At 35.6% G+C, this 19,951-nt stretch overlaps 1 protein-coding gene across 2 annotated transcripts in view; it reads right to left on the minus strand.

Moving 5' to 3' along the window:
* Nucleotides 1-17,653, minus strand: part of LOC112044711 (collagen alpha-1(XV) chain) — a 231,299-nt gene extending 213,646 nt beyond the window's left edge. For both annotated transcript variants that reach the window (XM_052885828.1, XM_052885827.1), the window contains exon 1: nt 17,367-17,653. In XM_052885828.1, coding sequence (XP_052741788.1) covers nt 17,367-17,380 — 14 coding nt within the window. In that variant the 5' untranslated portion in view covers nt 17,381-17,653. The remainder of the gene's footprint in view (nt 1-17,366) is intronic.
* Between the last annotated feature and the right edge of the window lie 2,298 nt (nt 17,654-19,951).

Consider the following 19,951-nt stretch of genomic DNA (forward strand, 5'->3'; position numbering starts at 1 on the left):
TGATTTAACCCAGGCTGCAATACAATCATCCATGGTAATGTGTTACCATAATTGCAACAAATCGCCAAAAGAGAAGGAGCAGGAGAACAGATGGCATCACAAATCAATGCAACCACGACCACTCTGCGAAGATTGCAAGATTAATAAGAATTGAAAAGGAATAGGGTACGACTTTAAATTTTAAATCTCCCGACACTCAGGAATTTTTGGGGAGGAGAACACTCCATTAGGAACGATTTTTAACACGCTTAAATTAGCTTCACTTGTAACTATGTGTGTAAGAAAATCAAATCTTGGAATGTTAATTTGACCCACTTCCCGGTCTTCGATTAGGATGAAATTTTGCACACGCTCTGAATTTTGATGACAATAACTGACTAGTTAAGAAACGTCATCACAAATCTAATATGGCGCCCTCCCCAAGATGGCAACTGGCTGTTTGAAATCCACCCCCATGTTATGGATATCAAATGAAAAAAGGGTTTGCTGTCAGGAATACGAAAAAAATTGTCACGTGACTTAAATCTAATATTTGTATTTTTTGGAACTCAGTTATAGATTACTTTTTATCCCGTAAAAATCCTTCCATCCATTTGTGTAAAACACAATTTAACAATTTTTTTGAAGAATTGAAGAATAATTTATAGAACAAAAAACAAATGTAGAATAATATACGTATGGGTACGTATTTATGGTTATGCTAATATAATAAGTACTATGTTAATTTCATAAAGGACTAATGGATATGAAAGTGAGCAATAATACAAATTCACCTTGATACAATACGTTCAACGCTCCGGCTTGCAAGCTTGCGTTGTTTCGCACCGTTAACAAATGTTAATGCAACGTACATACATACAAATATTACTTCATACAAAAGTGTTAAATACACCCGTGAACTAATCATGAATTCACACTACGTTCACACCAAAAGTGCAATTTACTTTTGGTTATATCACAATAGCTTATAGCACAATATTGCTTATATATCTCTGTTTTACACGTAAATTAACATTTTTAGAATTTAATTGAATCCTAAATAGAAAGAAATCTTTTTTATTTAACTAAAATAATTGTTTTATTATCAAATTCACAACCCAACTTTACTTTTTTTATTTTTTTTTAAAGAATTTTTATTTTCATAATATATTTCCTCAATTTTAGTAAACGAACAAAAAACAATAAGCTCTATTTAAAACAGTCTTTTACGATATTAATTCACCAACATTGCCAACTTTACACAGAAAATTACATCCTTAAAAACTTAATTTCAATCAAGTTTGAGTTTTTGCATAAGTGTGAGTTAGTTAGACTCACAAAGCGTAGTCTCATCTATATCTATACTTATAATAAAATTTGTAGCAGGTCAAATTCTGTACATTGAAGATATTTTGAAAATTCTGATTGGAGGGCATTATATAATCAACACTGAAACCAAAATGTTTTTCTTCGATTTCTTGTCTGTCTGTCTGTCTGTCTGTCCGTATTTTTTGTTGATTAGGCATCACGCTGAAACTACTGAATGAATTTAAATGAAACTTAGCACGATTTGATACCTTAATACTGATACTTTTTATTGCGAAAATAGATTCAGAAGAGGGTCAAATAGGGGTTGAAAGTTTGTATGGAAAGTCCTTCATTTTAAGAGTTACAGTTTTAATTTTTTTTTAATAAATCATAAAAAATACGAAATTTAACGTGATTCAAATTTTTTTTAATTCAACCCCTTAAGTGGTGAAATATGGCTTCAAAGTTTACATTGATTTCCAGAAGGACGAAGTCGCGGGCATCCGCTAGTTTGTATTAAAATAATGCTAGAATAATTTAGCAAAACAAACATTAAGAATTGAGATTTGTCGTGGATCATTAACCTATTTTCCCATTTCTAAAGTGTGTCTTCCGAGACTGTAAAATGAACTGTCGCCAGTAGTTCAGTTTATAACATCTATGACTAATCCCCTAATAGCGTGAAATGTATCATCTTCAAACAATGACGCAAGATTATATTTAGTACGATGGCATGATCTAATGAAGGCTGGTGACTGATACATATTTTTTTTATAATGTTATTTTTAATAAAATTATGATGTTTAAGGAAATATTCAACTGTTATTGCTCGACACGATGACCAATTCAAGGTCGGTCAATGTTTTACAGAGCAGACTGTTGGAAGTCTCTCTAAAGGTAATATGTAGGAGAACTAAAGTTACCGATGTGTGTTTGGCTGGTGGGAGGCTTCGGCCGTGGCTAGTTACCACCCTACCGACAAAGACGTACCGCCAAGCGATCTAGCGTAACGGTACGATGTTGTGTAGAAACCGAAAAGGGGTGTGGATTTTCATCCTCCTCCTAACAAGTTAGGCCGCTAACATCTTAGATTGCATCATCACTTACCATCAGGTGAGATTGTAGTCAAGTTCTAACTTGTAAAGAATAAAAAAAAAATGTTGTATACAATCTTTTTAACAAACAAATTGAACCGACTTCAAGATTACAAAAATAAAGTAAAAAAAACGAAAACGAGTGGAGACCACGTATACCTATATTCCGATAAATTCCACATAGGATGTCTTCAATCCCGATGGTTCAACTATCTTAATCAAGATTATAGATAGTGTGTCATAGACTGTTCAGGGAAAGATTTTAGGTTTTGGCGACAAAAAGCCTTTTTTTATACTTCACAATCTCACCTACTGGTAAGCGATGATGCAAACTAAGGGGGAAGCGGGCTAACTTGTTAGGCGTAGAATGAAAATTCACACACATTTCGGTTTCTATACGACATCGTATCGGAACGCTAAATCGCTTTGCGGTACATCTTTGCCGGTAGGGTGGTAACTAACCACGGCCAAAGCCTCCCACCAGCCTGATCTGGACCAAATAAGAAAAACTCAACCAGCCCAGCTGGGGATGGAACCCAGTACCTCCGTCTTGTAAATCCACCGCGCTTACCGACTTACGAAGACATTCTGAACATAAAAATGATGAATTTTAGAAGTATCCTAACTTTGGTTATATCTATATTAATATTATTAAGCTGAAGAGTTTATTTGTTTGTTTGAACTTGCTAATTTCAGAAACTCCTGATCCTATTTTAAAAATTATTTCAGTGTTAGATAGTCCATTTGTCGAGGAAGGCGGAAGGAAGGAGGCTATAGGCTATATTTTTTCCCCGTACTCTTACGGAAACGGGAACCACGCGGGTAAAACAGCGCGGTGTCAGCTAGTATTTTCATATACACAGAACATTAATTACGTTTAAAATCGGTATGAACAATAAATAATTTTAATAAGCCTTATATTTTAATAAATTCTTCGCAATTGATATCCTTTTCATCGAATTATTTTATTGTGCAAATATTATTTAGTTTATTTACCCTGTGTTGTAATGGGATTACATTTTATTACAACTAAGGCATAATTTAACGCGAGTCCGTTACCGATGTATTTATGTGTAAGTTATACAAAATGGTCGTAAACATAATCCTCGTAACTAATTTCGACAAATTTAATCCTTATAATGGATTCCGGTGCGGCTACTGTAACTGCTTGATACAAAGTACAATATACCAAACCAGAGACTTTTTGTCGTATGTCAAGTTTTATTTTTTACTATCGGAAAGCCGCGATTTCGTCCGCGTGGAAATCAATGTAAACTTTCAAGCCCTATTTCACACCTCCTTATATTATTTTCGCAATAAAAAGTATTCTTTTACCTTCTCCGTATTATGGTCTTACACCGTGCCAAGTTTCATTTGAATTCATTTAGTAGTGTCAGTGTAATGATCGAATAACAAAAAAAAAAAAAACAATGATGAGAGCCACCTGCATCCAGTGAATACCTGCGACTGTCGACCAACACTGCCCTTTCTGGAGCGGGGCTGCCATTCCAGCACCTTCGGACCCCAATAGCCATCGGCTCTTCGAACTATGTGTCCCACCCATTGCCACTTCAGATTAGCGACACGTTGAGCGATGTCGGTGATTTTGGTTCTTCTGCGGATCTCCTCATTTCTGATTCGATCATGCAGAGATACTCCTAGCATAGCTCGTTCCATCGCCCGCTGTGTGGCTCTGAGACTTCTTATGAGGCCCATAGTTAGCGACCAAGACTCGGAACCATAGGTCATTACTGGCAACACGCACTGTTCGAAGACTTTTGTCTTCAGGGTTTTCACCTCCTTCTCGAAATTGGAACTTCTGGATCATATGTCCTAGGTATATTGGTCTACAATTTCGAGTGCATCGTTCTCAGCTATTACTGAGTTTTGCTAGTATAGCAATAAACTATAGCCCAATCCAACAAAACTATCAGCAAAATGTCTAAAGTCTGGGGTGCCCATAAGAATGTTTTTATTAGCATATCGAAAGCACAATGTAATAAATCATCGTCTAGGCCGAGTTCCGACGTTTTAACAGGGGCATAAAAGAAGCATCAGCCTTTGATATTATTCCCCAGAAATTTCTGAAGGGGAAATTACTGTTACATAAAGAAAGCGGGATTGACAAACGATTTTTTTCTTCGCCTTCTCGAAATTGATCACACGCCCAGCGGTGGGATAAATTACACTGACATATAGTTAATGAGCTAGAAGATGTCCAGATATTTCGGCCGTCAATTTGTGAACAACACTGTTATTTCTATTCGTTTCTAAAATAAGTTATCGTTTCTATAAATACCATTGTGCAGGAACTATCTAAAATTTTCACTAACTTAAAGAAGAAGCAAAGGGAAACGGAAATCATTTTATGTATTTAGGGCCTGTGATGGTTTAACGCATACGGGGCCCTTAGTCATGAGCCGGTTCTTGCAACGCGGCACAATCCAGATCATAGTCGGGCACAATCCTACGTTGTATCAAATGAGTCTTAGAAGTGTTTCTTTATAAATTAGTATTGTTTTTGTTTGCTAGATCTGTTAGATGTCGTCATGTAGATATATTTAATTGTTCAACCGCTTTCGTAAATGATTCAACAGTTACACATTACATTAAACGTTCCGGGTTCGATTCCCGTTGGAACGTGTCAAGCGTACACTAACGATAGATTTTAAAATGCAACACACAGGAACACCGTTAAGCTATTACCATATACGTGTAGTACATTCGACATAAATCTTACTCATTTCCTGAAAACAATGACATGCAAGCATTTAAATAGTGTCAAGTGTTAATTTTTTATTGAGAAAGCTATTATGTTGCCTGCTGATGTGACAAAGACTATCGTATATAGACTACAAGCTCTTGAAAAAAATTACCATAAAGCCGTACATTAATAATTAGTCGTAATTCATCATTTGTACCTGAGAAATTCTATTCACTCACGTACTCACCTGTACCGCTCAGAAATGACGGCATAGTGCTCAGAGTTATTTTCTGATATAGTAACAGCCTTCTATGCGTTATTCACGTTGGTTCATTTCACATGTAATTTTTGTTCAAGGGCGTGTCTCAAGTCCAAGGGCTGTCAAGTCTACCCCAATTATCTTGGAAAAAGCTCTACACGTTTGATGTGCTCCTGGTATTATTTCTGATTCTGCATTTCCTTTAGGCCGTGACATCCTTACCTTGTGGATGTCCAGGCAACGCTATTTGCATGCGCATTACTAATTCTTACAGCAAAAATTTGAAATGCCCTTCCGGCGTTTGTGTTTCTTGACACTTTAAATTTTAACAACTTCAAAGCAAGAGTGAATAGGCATCATATTATAGGTAAGCGCGCTCCAACTTAGGTAGCGTTAATGCTTTCCTTAAGGCTTATTGTATTTATTATTATTTATTGTAATTAAGCGAAAGTCTGCATAAAAAAGACTCCATATGGGACCACAGCGGCGTCACCGGGTTTTAAGAAAAAAAAAAGGCTCCTTGAACCTTAATTCCTCAGTATTGTCACCGGGTCTTGGGAAAAGGCTAATAGAGTGGAGACCTAAAACTAGATACAGAGGGGTTGAATGATTTTCTAAGGGGATTTCGTGCAGTACTCAAGTTTGGATTTAGAAGGACGTTCGAGTAGGTAGATGAGTTTTGTGGAATAGTAATAATTTGTTAAAATAATGTCATTTATTTAGTTACAGAGAATTTAAAATTAAAGAACGCCAGTAATGTCACACTTAATTGTGAAATAGACCCATTTTGTATTAAAATCAAATTTGAGACGAAAAATTATGAATAAAAACTAATTAAGACTAACAAAGTATGAGGACATCATCACAGACGTTGAGTGCAAATAAAAATGAACTTTGAAAACAATAGCATAAAGGTCAGTTTGTGGAAAACCGCAGATTTTTTATCTGTTAATCAGTTTAGGGTTCTCGACGAAAGCCTTCAACCTCAGCGTTCAGATAAAAAGTGGAGATGACCAGACTGACCTTGAACGCCGGACTCAAAATGTATTTTGTTTTTGTATAAATTCTATCACTATATAGATTATGCAGGCTTCGAATTAGATTCGACGGCTATATTTTGTAAAAAAAACAACATAAAATATACTGATAACGAAACAGAATGTTTGTCTTTGATTTTTGATCGTTTGATCCTTTATTTTGTTTAAATGCGATCGTAGTCTGTGCGTTAACCTTATAAACATTCTCAGTAAATCTTATTATTTTTAACGTTTAAATATTTTTATTTATTTGTAAGTTGCAGCGCGTATTACGTAAATGATAAAAAAATATATTCCAATCAAATTGAGAACCTCTTCTTTTTTGAAGTCGGTTATAACGGTGGACAATATGTAAATAAGAATAGGTACAAAAAATGCATCGAAATAAGATTTTTTTTTTAGGTAAATAGCTAAGTGGAGTTGTAAAAAAAGGTGAGGTGACTAGTAAAATCCAGTAGGGGGTAAAGCATTCAATTAATATTTTTTCAGTGGTTTGACCATAATAAAAGAATTACTCATTTACAATAAGTTGCATCATTAATTATTAGTATCAACGCATTACTAAACAAAACATACCTACATTTAGTAAGGCGTGTTCCTAGCAATCGTACCTTGCGAAGTTGCTTTTCTATACGTCATGGTTTTTCACATTACATCATGTCTTTCACTCAATCATCTCTTATTAATAATACCTACCAAAAATGTTAAAATCAAAGCAAACATGAAACGTTTCAAACCATACGGATTTAAAAATTAGACACACTTTTGTTTTATCCTGTTTCCGATCGGAAACACGTCTTCTCAATCACTCGCGCTTAGATGAAAGGAATTTAAACTTGTATCTTAAAGTGGTTACAATCTTCAGTTGGATTTGAAATGGTTTTGCATTTAAGAGATCAACTATTAAAAATATTGTGAGGAAGAAAATTTATATAAAAGCTCAAAGGACACATAGGTCATTATCATCACTAACAAACCAAGTATTTGGCTCACTTTTAAGCACGAGTCTCCTCTCAGATTGATAGAAGTTAGGCTAAACCACGCCGGTCCAATGCAGACTTCACATACGAATAAAGAAAAATCACTCTTATGCAGGTTTCCTCACGATGTTTTTCCTTCACCGTTTGATACAAGGGATATTTAATTTCTTAAAAAAGCACATCACGATTGGAGGTGCATGCCCAGGACCTGATTCGAACCTGCGCCCTCGGAATCGAAGGCAGTGGTCATATCCACTGGGTTATCACGTACTCCAACATATTATTATATTGTGATTGTTTATTATAGAAGACCCTGAATTCTTCCTTTTTTTTTCTGAATTCTGAATGACTTCCGAGTTCATCAACTTGCCTTGACTTCATAACATTAACACATATTTTGTGTATGTACACTGTACAATACAATGTACATATAATTACTTGTACATATGTATTCTGTGATAAAGTACACTAGCGTACGCCCGCGACTTCTTCCACGTTTCCACGAAAATTAGTTTTTCACAAAACTCGCGGGAATAATTTTTTTCGGGATAAAAGTAGCAATGCTGCTCTATAACCTCCTATCTACCAGTGGAAGTCCCTTTTAAAACGGTTCAGCTTTTCCAGAGATTAGCCCGGAAAAACATCCAAAAAAATTAAAAAAGCTCTAGGTTTAGTATCCTGTAAATAATTAAAATCACTTGAGGAAACACACTTATTGTGAAATCACAGACGGGCTCTTGAATTTTATTTATTAGTATTTATTAAAATTCGAGCAAAAACCACGAATAAAAGACTATGTTAATGCATCTTTTGCATCATCATTATCAGGCTATTATAACGGCCCAATACAGGGTTAGACCTCCTTCCTTATAACAAAAGGGACCGATGGAAATGGGATGGAGCTTAGACCCACCACGTTGCTTCCAATGCAGGTTGGTGGGCTTAGTGTTTAACTTTATGATGATAACTATAAGGTGTCATGATAATGAGTGGATTTGACAGCTTGACATGCTCTCCAAAACCCGGAGCTGTAACACCATCTTCCCAATTCTAAGTTTGAAAAAAAAAACGTACTTAATAGTCTGACCCAGGACTAGAACCGAGGACTTTGCGATCCAAAGCAACATAAGCTAACACCTAAAACAACGCACCATTTCGAATGTAGAGCCAAAGTTAACCTTCACCTGCAAATATAAATCATCTCTGTTCAACTTCATAACATAAACAAATTAATATCGCCTAGTTTTCACGTTGCTTTTTGAGTGCATCTAATTTGAGCCACTGTAATAACACGCGTATAATAAGCTCGTGTGAAACACAGCAGATGACAAATTGCTGAAACAAGGATTTTAAAATAAAAGCAACCTACACTTAGTAAGCGATTATAATCCTACTGTTGAACAAACCTCAATAACTTTTAAGTTAAGGAGATTCAATTAAAACTCTGGATTAACACATAGGCTACTTTTTATCCCGAAAAAATCATAGTTTCCCGAGATTTGCGAAAACTGATGATTTTGATGATATGAATGTTTTTTACTCTTTCACGCCTCGACTACTAAACGGAATTAGCTGAAATTTGGTATTGAGATATATTATTGCCTGGATTAACAAATAGGCTTCTTTTTATCCCGGAAAAATCTATGGTTCCCGAGGGATTTGTGAAAAACCAAAATCCACGCGGACGAATTCGCGGGCGTCCGCTAGTAAGTACATAAATTGACGGTAGGCAACTTTTCTCCATCTCTCCTTTTATTAATAATCTGTGCCTGTATTCAGGTATTTTATAGCTTAAAGAACAACATAAAAGTAATTTTTGTCTTTTGAAATATAAAAAAGTATTCCAGGTTTGCGTGCTAAGGTATAATCTACGTCGTATGATAAATATTTCACGTAATCACCCTGTCTGCATTACTGGTATACGTGTGTCATTTAAAATTCTTTTTCCTGCTATTTAAAAGCTCAAAAATACCGCCTTTCCGTGTTTTGAAAACATAAAAAAAATGTTTTGTCATATCCAAATGAGTTCTTTTATTTTGGGGCTTTTGTTTTACTAGTGACCTATATACCTAATCGTACTGGATTTCAGATTTGTCATGATTAAGACGAAGTTTTTTTTATAAACAGTCGATAAAAGCAGATATTTTGCGAGAAATCATTAAGGATAGTTTCTGATTAGAGTACTGGAACATAAGAACAAAAAAGAAAACTCATGTCTACGATCACGCAGAGGACGTTTCCTCTGCGTGATTTTTCTTTGGACATGTACAGAGACAAGATCAGTTTTCGTTTCCAAGATTAATTTTGTAACGAAAAGCTAATAGGTACGAGATCACCCGGTAGTCACACCCACAATTGAAGCGCGATGTGTAAGACAGAAAAGATTTTCGCGTCGTCGTCATCAACCCATATTCGGCTCAGTGCTGAGCTCGAGTCTCCTCTGAGAATGAGAGGGGTTAGGCCGATAGTCCACCACGCTGGCCCAATGCGGATTGGCAGACTCGCAGAGAATTAAGATAATTCTCTGGTATGCAAGTTTCCTCACGATGTTTTCCTTCACCGATTGAGACACGTGATATTTAACTTCTTAAAGACAGAAAAGATTTTCGCGTATTGTCCGCCAAACCGCGTCCTATTTGGACTGGAATCAAGTGATGATGTTAAGGAAATAATGGATTTATATATTTTGATATTCACCAGGATTCAATGAAGAATCCAAGGTTACAACTGCTCCCAGTTCTGACTGATCCTGGCACATTTCACTCCTAAAGCAGCATTCCGAAGAATCCGAGACCCAATTGCAAATTTCGCAAACTAAAACAATTCCTGCACAATAATAGTTACCACAATATATTATAACCTATTAGATCACATTAGTTGAATATATCTACTTACTTCTTATTATTAACCAGCGGACGCCCGCGACTTCGTCCGCCCTTAGACCTCTTTAATCCAGTTTAATCACAGCGATACTAGTGTAAGGGTACACTAGTATCGCTGTGAAAATGGAGTAACTTCTTCCGTTTTCCCAACATTTCCTTTAACTGTTCTTCTCCTATTGATTGTAGCGTAATGAAAAGTATATTATAACCTGCCCAGGAGTATGAAGAATAACTGTACCTAGTTTCGTTAAAATCCGTCTAGTAGTTTTTGTTTCTATAACGAACTTACAGACAGACAAAAATTTTACTGATTGCATTTTTGGCATCAGCATCGATCACTAATCACCCCCTGATAGTTGTTTTGGAAATATATTATTCCATATTATATATTCTGTATATTAATCATATACAGAATTGACCTCTCTACAGGTTTATTATAAGTGTAGATTATTTGTACAACTAGAAATAGTGTTTAATCAAGGTTCAAAGTAATCATTGAATTGTATAAAAGTTGATAATATCAAACGAAAGCATCGTTTCTAACAGCATGTTCTTGTTACTTTTTAATTGGCAAGAATCCTTGCTTTCAGTTGTAGCAATTATTCTTGTCAGATGTCACTACAGAAGCTCTACCGTTTCCAGTATGAATTTTACTGCTTCACTAATTAACGACTAGACGGATAGACAGTCATATACCTTTTGACGATGAGTTTAATGAAATACTTGTTTCCTCTTTAAAATAAGTTATTCTCTGTTACCAAGGTATTATCTATTACACATACTAGTGAAATAGTTATTGGAAGTCCGTTATTTTTTTTTTTTTATATAACTAACACCGTAACCCTCTGTGAATCAATAGCTGGCATCAATAAAAACAACAGTTGTTAGTGACAAACCCTATAAAGCTTCACGTTTCTGAAATAGTGGCTTTGGGAGTTTGTTTAGTGACGCAATTTTTTATTGAAAGAAAGAAGAAAAAATATATTTTTTATTTCAAATATCTCGCCGAGCTTGAAATTTGATCAGATAATTGTAATTAAAGGTGCAGTTTCTTAAAACAAAAACAAAATTGTTAACGGCTGAGTCGTATGAAACGTCACTCTTTCGTAGTAGCTGGATCGCCAATAAAATAAATGACATATATAAACATTGATGTCTGTTATTGTTTGTTATTTAAACACCATTTCGAAATTAAAATCAACAATACTTTTATTTTTCATTGTTGTTTTCTGTAGGGATTTCAAAATTGAATCCAAAGATTATTGTAACTTCCGTCATTTAGTGGCATCTTTAGATTTTGTACGGTTGTGTAACATCTAACGTCAGTCTTTCATAGTAACTGGATCGTCAATATAATTAATGACGTATTTATTCTGTTTATGTTATACAAACACCGTGTTCAAAATTAAGTTAACATTTTTCTTTCGGTTCTTCTTTAATAGAGGATACGCATTTGCAATATGAAATATGCATTTGATTTATTTACATAAAATTAAAAAATATTAAGTTTGGAAATTATGATATATTTTTTTAAAGATAAACTTTCATGTTTTTGAACCAAATTATTGATTATTTCTCTTCATTTAAGCAAAAAGTAAGAGTGAATATTCTTGGTAAGAGTTTTAAAACTCAATCTAAATCTGTTTTTTTTTTTATGACGTTGGGTTGTCAATGTTATAAAAAAATAGTTTTCAAATCGATTCGCAATTAAATTGTGACACATACAAGTATTGTAAATAGGCTAAATTAAAATTATGAAAAACAAGGGAGGTAAAAACTTGTTTTTACATTTTATTTAATATTTACATAAGCTTTTATCTAAATTATTAACAATTTTAGTCATATCTTAAATTGTTTGAGCTGATATCGTCTGGTATATCAGTCATATAAATTACACTGTGGCAATTCTCATGCCTTGCGTGAAGTGAGATTACTGATTATATGCTACTTGTACTTACTCTGTGGAATCTTGCATAGTAAGGTTTTCCGGGTGGTCTACAGATAAGAGATTTGATTCTATCTACAACTTTATCTAATTGCAAGTTGGTAATCATTTATGGTTATATTTCCGTTAACTTTGTATTCATATTGCTGTGGAATTTATAATTATAGTTTTATAACCATGTTTTGAACATGTATCTATATAAAAATTTTATTAACTACTGCTTCCAGCTTTGCTTGGGTGTAAAATTTTTCTTTCCCTCGGGAAAGTCTGCTTCTTCGTTTCATATTCAAATAATTTAAACACTCAAGGCAAGAAAGTGTAAGGAAGGAAGAATACTTGAAGTATCATGTTACTTGATATTTTTTAATCATTTATGTGTCTCTAGGTCTCTACCCACCACTTTTTTCATGTGTCGCAATTTTGAAAAAATCGACGGCCTCCGTGGCGCAGTGATATGCGCGGTGGATTTACAAGACGGAGGTTCTGGGTTCGATCCTCGGCTGGCCTGATTGGAGGGAGGCTTCGGCAGTGGTTAGTTACCTCCCTACTGAGAAAGATGTACCGCCAAGCGATTTAGTGTTCCGATACGATGTCGTGTAGAAACAGAAAGGGGTGTGGATTTTTTTCCTTCTCCTAACAAGTTAGCCCGTTTCCATCTTAGATTGCTTTATCACTTACCACCAGGTGAGATTGTAGTCAAGGGCTAACTTGTAAAGAATAAAAAAATAAAAAAAAGAAAAAAAAAGTCGGAAGTAATAATATTCAGGGTCTTCTATAGTAAACAATCACAATATAATTATATGTTGGAGTACGTGATAACCCAGTGGATATGACCAGTGCCTTCGATTCCGAGGGTGTAGTCAAGAGCTAACTTGTAAAGAAAAAAAAAAAATATTATATTGGCAGGTCGATTAGGTACCTGCCATGTTCAATGACCTCAATTGAATTGTTCAATGAATGAATTTTGCTCGCAGATTGCAGTTTACAAATAATTACACAAAATTCAGAAAAGTCTCGCGGGAAAGTTAAATATCCCATATTCGCACGGAGTCACGGGCATAAGCTAGGCAAGTAATAAATCCACATTATAGTCTCATAGTTCACATCATAAAGAAAGGCTTCATAATAAAGAGATAGTCTATGAATACAAACAACTTTATGATAATGCTAAGTGTTACTGATTTTGCCTATTGAATTTACGAGTAGTCTATAGCTACCGAGAATATCGTCTCGTAATTGACATAGCTCAACGAGTTGCGAAGCTGAAGTGGCAATGGGCGGGGCACATAGTGCGAAGAGCCGATGGACGTTGGGGTCCCAAAGTGCTGGAATGGCGACCCCGCACTAGTAAGCGCAGTGTTGGCCGACCCCCCACCAGGTGGACTGACGACATCAAGCGAGTCGCAGGGATTCGCTGGATGCAGTTGGCTCAGTATCGTGATGTTTGGAAGTCCCTACAAAAGGCCTATGTCCTGCAGTGGACGTCCATCGGCTGATATGATGAATTGAGCGATGATTCAATATGCAAATTTCGCGTAACTCATTGTTTATGTTTATCTAGTAGGTATATATTATATACCAGTATAGAATAAACTCTATACTAGCGGACGCTCGCAACATCGTACGCGTGATATTCTGTTTTTTACAAATCCTGCGAGAACTATGCATTTTTAATCGGGATAAAAGTGACGTAAATTTTGCTCAATAATCTCTTCTATCTTCCAGTAAAAGTTCTATTAAAAGTAGTTCAGCCGTTGCCGGGATAAAAGTAACTTAATTGTTGCACTATAACGTCTTCTATCTTCCAGTGAAAGTTCTATTAAAAGTAGTTCAGCCGTTGCAGAGATTAGCCCGAATAAACAGAGACAGAAAAAAAATAAAAAAAAAAAATTGTAATTATCAAAAGAAAACAGTTATTTTGAAATTTTTCAATTGTACTCATATATTGTACTAGCTGACGCCGCGCGTTTTCACCCGCGTGGTTCCTGTTCCCGTAGGAGTACGAGGATATTATATAGCCTGTAGCCTTTCTTGATAAATGGGCTATCTAACACTGAAAGAATTTTTCAAATCGGACTAGCAGTTCCTGAGATTAGCGCGTTCAATCAAACAAACAAACTCTTCAGCTTTATAATATTAGTATAGAGTATAGACTGATGATGTTATTGATTATTAAGTGTCATTTATAATTTAATAAGGATTTTTTAATTAAAAATATATCTTTCTCTACCAATTTTTTCAATTTTTTTTATTCTTTACAAGTTAGCCCTTGATTTTAATCTCACCTGATAGTAAGTAATGCTGCAATCTAAAATGAAAGTGAGCTAACTTGTTAGGAGTTGAATAAAGATCCACACCCCTTTCGGTTTCTACACGACATCGTATCGGAACGCTGAATCGCTTGGCGATACGTGTTTGCCGGCCGGATGGTAGTGGCAACAGCCAAAGCCTCTCATCTGCCAGACTCGGACCAGTTAAGAAAACTTCAATCGGCCCCGCCGGGGATCGAATCCAGGACCTCCGTTTTGTAAATTGCGCCACAAATGCCTCTCCGACTAGCGAAGGTGCTTTAACCTTCGCTTGTTTATTGAATTCACGAAGCGGATTTGATAGTCAGCTTTATGAATTCTTCTTTACTTTTCGCGAGGCTAAATAATTGTGCTGCGCTCGCGATCCCGGTCCACTCTCTGATGTTCTAAAAATCTATATATTAGTTTTATCAAACAGTGGCTTTTGTACGACTCATAGATCCAGATTCAGAAAACCTATATTACCTTAACAACAAGCCACAAAAAGTCCTGTATCGCGATTGCCAGCCGTTGAATTACCAATATAAATATCTATTCAAAGAAATCATGTTATCCTGCTGTATTAATTATTTATTTAGCAGAAGTAGCTCTTTTCAATTCAACCAGAAATGAGGATATTTTCTTAACTGTTATATCTCGTGTTTGTAGGTTAAATTAGGTCAGTTAGTTCCGAGAGAGATCAATCAGATTGGAAGCTATGAGATTCGCAGACACTATATTACTATTCAGAACTCGTAATCGATTTGCAAATGAGAATTTTCTTAGAATTTTCACCGATAGAACTTAGAGTGCGAAGGTGTTCCGTAGAAATTATAACCTATATGTACCTAACCTAATCTAACCTATAAGAGAAACCTTTGTGATGATTGAACTCCATAAATACCTATGAATCTGTTTATCGTTATCAGCTTGATCCGTGATAGCCCAGTGGTTACGACCTCTGCCTTCAATTTTATGAAGGCGTAGGTTCAAATCCGGTCCAGGGCATGCACATGTAAGTTTTTAGTTACCTATGTGCATTTTAATAAATTAAATATCACTTGTCTCTAACGGTGAAGGATAAACATCGAAAAGAAAACTGCATTACTAAGAATTTTCTTAACTCTCTACGTGTGTGATGTCTGCTAATTCGCATTGGGTCAGCATGGTGAGTAATTGGCCTAACCCCACTCACCCTGAGAGGAGACTCGTGCTCAACAGTAAGCTGAATATGTTGTTTACGATGAAAGTGAACATAAAAACTGTTTTTCAGAAGAAAGAAAAGCTCTGTACTTCGTAGCCTGACCCAGGATTCGAACTCGGTACCCCGGATGCAGCAGTAAGAGCAGAGTAGATAACCTAAAGCACCTCGATCTACGTACGATCTTAACTGCATACTCAATAAAAGATCTCAATCTTTCTAATCATTGAATTGTTAAAGGGTGATCGATTTTTGAAACTGCATAAATAAAATCTACCCAAGCCTTTAAGTCGCCCAGCTTAGTTATAATTAATTAGGTAATACCAATGCGTATCAACTACAGCAACCGAGTATCGAGTTTGTTGACATGTTGTATCCGAGCATGCGCCGTGAACACTATCTATACCACAGATTAAGGAATAACAGGCAGATAGAGCGCACGGAATACGACGTTGTTCCAAATACAAAATTCAAAACTGAATACATTCTCGAGTCAGTTTGACACGAAACGTCGCATCAGTAATTTTCAATATTATTCAAGACTAATGGCGTCTTATGGTATTAAATATTTAAAAAACTGTCCACAAAAACTAAAGAAATTAGATGGAGTATTTGTTTATTGGTAATTATTGATTATTATTATTATTAATTTACGTAAATGTTGTTAGTGTTATAGTTTGAAATACAAATTATGAAGTAACGCGTGACTTTTTTTATGGGTTTAACCAGCTTCACTACGCTACTTGTAAAGACTCATTCTGGATCATCTTTATTCTGTGATGTAAACATAAACAATGCGGAATGGCTCATTACACTCTTTGTATCAGAAATAGATACGTTATCTATATAGCTAATAGCTGTGTAATGTCGCCTCTCTATGTTCAAAAGCTCGCCGAAATCGATTTTATATTGGAACGGATGTGCAGCCGGTTTTTGTTTGTTTGTAAGTAGGTAATTATGTATGTTACTGTTTGGCATACAAATACTGTACCGATTTCAATACAATCCTTAAAAGAAATAAAGCCTGGTCGATATAAACTGTAAATCTAGGAAAAAATACAACAAAACTATAACATAGATAAATTATAATACACATAAAGTAAAAACCACCTGGGTTCGATCCCCGGCTGGGCAGATTGAGATTTTCTTAATTGGTCCAGGTCTGGCTGGTGGGAGGCTTCGGCCGTGGCTAGTTACCACCCTACCGGCAAAGACGTACCGCCAAGCGATTTAGCGTTCCGGTACGATGCCGTGTAGAAACCGAAAGGGGTGTGGATTTTCATCCTCCTCCTTACAAGTTAGCCCGCTTCCATCTAAGACTACATCATCACTTACCATCAGGTGAGATTGTAGTCAGGGGCTAACTTGTAAACAATAAAAAAAAAAAAAAAAAAAAATAAATAATAAAAAATAAAGGTACATATAAATTGTCTATTGTATTTAATACAAATCTTCGATCTAATAATCTTCAATGTGACATTATTATGTAGGTGTAAAGTAACTAAGCTTTTATTCTCTCTATATTCGTATCCTTTAAAACAAATTGTCTAAAATGTGTCTTGAACATAATACATGACAATTTATTAATACTACATAAAAGACGCAATATAAATATTGTTTTAAGCGTTGTAAACAGCCAATAAAATCTAAAAGCTTTGGCCCATTATTTTATAAACACTGCATACTCACCGAGAACACTCCATCTCGAATAATGCCCTTGTAATATTTAATTGACACCCTCGATAGCTTCGATGTTACAGGAACATCGGTTGAAACATCGTTGTTTGAAGAAAAAAACACTCACAGCGTCACAACAAATACCGGCTTTTCGTCTGTCAAAATCACGTGGTCGTCACACACTCGCGGGCCGTCAGCGAAAACGCTTTTCGCGGGCGTTACAGCGCATGACATTGACGGAACATATTATTCATGTAGCGTACTAACCTCCCACACTGTTCGTGAAGAACTAAGCGCAAGTTGTGGAGGTGCACGTGGTCTGTAGCTTACGCGACGCCCTTCCAACGCCCTGCTAGGGCACCGGAAAAGCGACTTTCACCCGACACGATTAGACGCAATTTCCCCTGGATACACCCTGAACCCAGCGAGATGAGCTAGAATATGGGACGATACACACAGAGTATTTTCGTACTGTCGTTTAGTGTGCGTAAATGCGTGTTCGTATGGACCGAGGAAATGAAAAGTGCATTGTGGTTTTATTTTCGCCCAATTCCATTTTTGAATGCGTCCCATATTCCGTGTGTATTGTTTTTAATCAGCCTGTATATCTTTATGTCGGGTGCTAAGGATGGGAATAAAAAGTAAAGCTATTGTTATAGGGGGATATTGAAAAAGTTTCTCTCCTCTTTCGGATGCCTTTTGTTTTATTTGAGGGGATTTTGAAATGTGTTCCATTGAACGCGCTTTTGTGGTAGGTGACTTGCGCTTTGGATTGTGTTATTCGAAACGTGGATATACGAATTTAAAGATTTTGTTCGATTGAAGCTCGTTTTGAAGGTTTTATTTCCCTTACACATAATATAGCCAACGTATTTTTTTTCAACATTGTTGTTGGAAAGTTAAAGGTGTTAAATCTCCGTACTTCGGGCACGTTATGCTGTTTATCCCAGTTATCATTCTGATAAGCCCGCCATCCCACATTGGAGCGTGGTGGATTAAAGCTCCACATCGCCTCAACTATATTGTACTTATACACGTTACTGTAAATAGTTTCATTTAATACCTTTAGTTGCTCTACATGAAAGAGTAACAAATATAAACATGCACCCAATAACAAATCTTTAGGACTTATATGAAAGAGAGTCAATAAAAACGCTTGTCTAAATTACTGAATAACACAAAAAATACAAAAAAAAAATTCACCAAAATAGAAAAAGCGTAAAGAAACGTAGCTACAATTTATTTAAAAAATTTAAAGTGTGACATGCTAAAATATTTATAACATCGCAAAAATTCTGAAAATTCATTTGTAAAAGTATTATATAATTTGTTAAATATAAGTATTAAGAACCAAAATACCACATCCTGCCATACTATTATAGACTAATGTATCAGTGGTGCCATCTCTTGTAGGCAATCAGCCTATAAAAATATGATACTGATAATGATTTCTATTTGGTACCAGAGCCGCAGGATGCAAGCGGCTTAGGACCATGGTGTTTGGAAGGCCTTACTTAAGGCGCGGCCTACGTTCATTGATTGAAAATAATGAAGACCATGGTGGTGATGATGATTTCAATTTGGTAACAGAGCCGCTGGATGCAAGCTTCTTAGAACCGTGGTGATTGGAAGGCCTTACTTAAGAGGCGGCCTACGTTCATTGATTGAAAATAATGAAGATGATGAAGGGGATGATGATGACGATGATTACAGTGATGATGATGATGGTGTTTATGGCGGTGATGATGATGATGATGATGATGGTTATGACGATGTGTTGATGATGATGATGATGATGATGATGATAATGATGGTGACGGTAGATGATAATAGTCACATGTGATAGTCACAAGAATGATAGTGCTGATTATGATGATGATGATTGCGACTATTCATCATGGCTACCTAATTCATCCTTACAGACAGGAGTTATTCAAAACATGTATCAATGGCCGATGTTTCTCTTACGTCAAAGAGCGAGTTTATTGAAAGAGAAGAGTAAACATAGTCGCAGCGAGTCGTGTTTGTATAGCATAGAATGTATGCAATACGTGAATAGTAGGGCTCGCAGCGACCTGCGGGTCAGTAAGCCAGGCGTTATAAAGGCCGTCGATGCGTAATGATGTTTAATTTTTAGGGTTCCGCGTTGTTCATACTGGACTACAAAAATATTTTATTTATAAGTTTTTTAAGTTGGAAAAATCATGAATATGTTATCTCATACAGGTTCAAATTTTCATCAATTCTGACTTATAGAAAAAACTGACTACTAGTGTAACATAATAGATTATACATATTTATATATTTTATCCCTAAATTATTTATTTATCCTTTTTTAAATTTTCAACAATGTTTATAAAAACAAAACACTAATATAAATTGGTTTAATGTGAGGGATATTTGACTGACCAAACAACCTTTTATTATTAAACTATGTTAAAATTAATAAATTGTTAGTTTTTGTGTAATTACAGGTCCATGAGGCTCCATCACCAATGTTTCCCGTTGACAGCCGCAGTGCAGTGCAAATAGAAATTGGCTTTCCAAGGTGTTACTTTGTTAAAGGCAAAAACGCTGCACTCAGAGAAGGTTTATAA

The sequence above is a fragment of the Bicyclus anynana genome, chromosome 15 (assembly GCF_947172395.1).
Source record: "Bicyclus anynana chromosome 15, ilBicAnyn1.1, whole genome shotgun sequence".
NCBI classification, from domain to species: domain Eukaryota; kingdom Metazoa; phylum Arthropoda; class Insecta; order Lepidoptera; family Nymphalidae; genus Bicyclus; species Bicyclus anynana.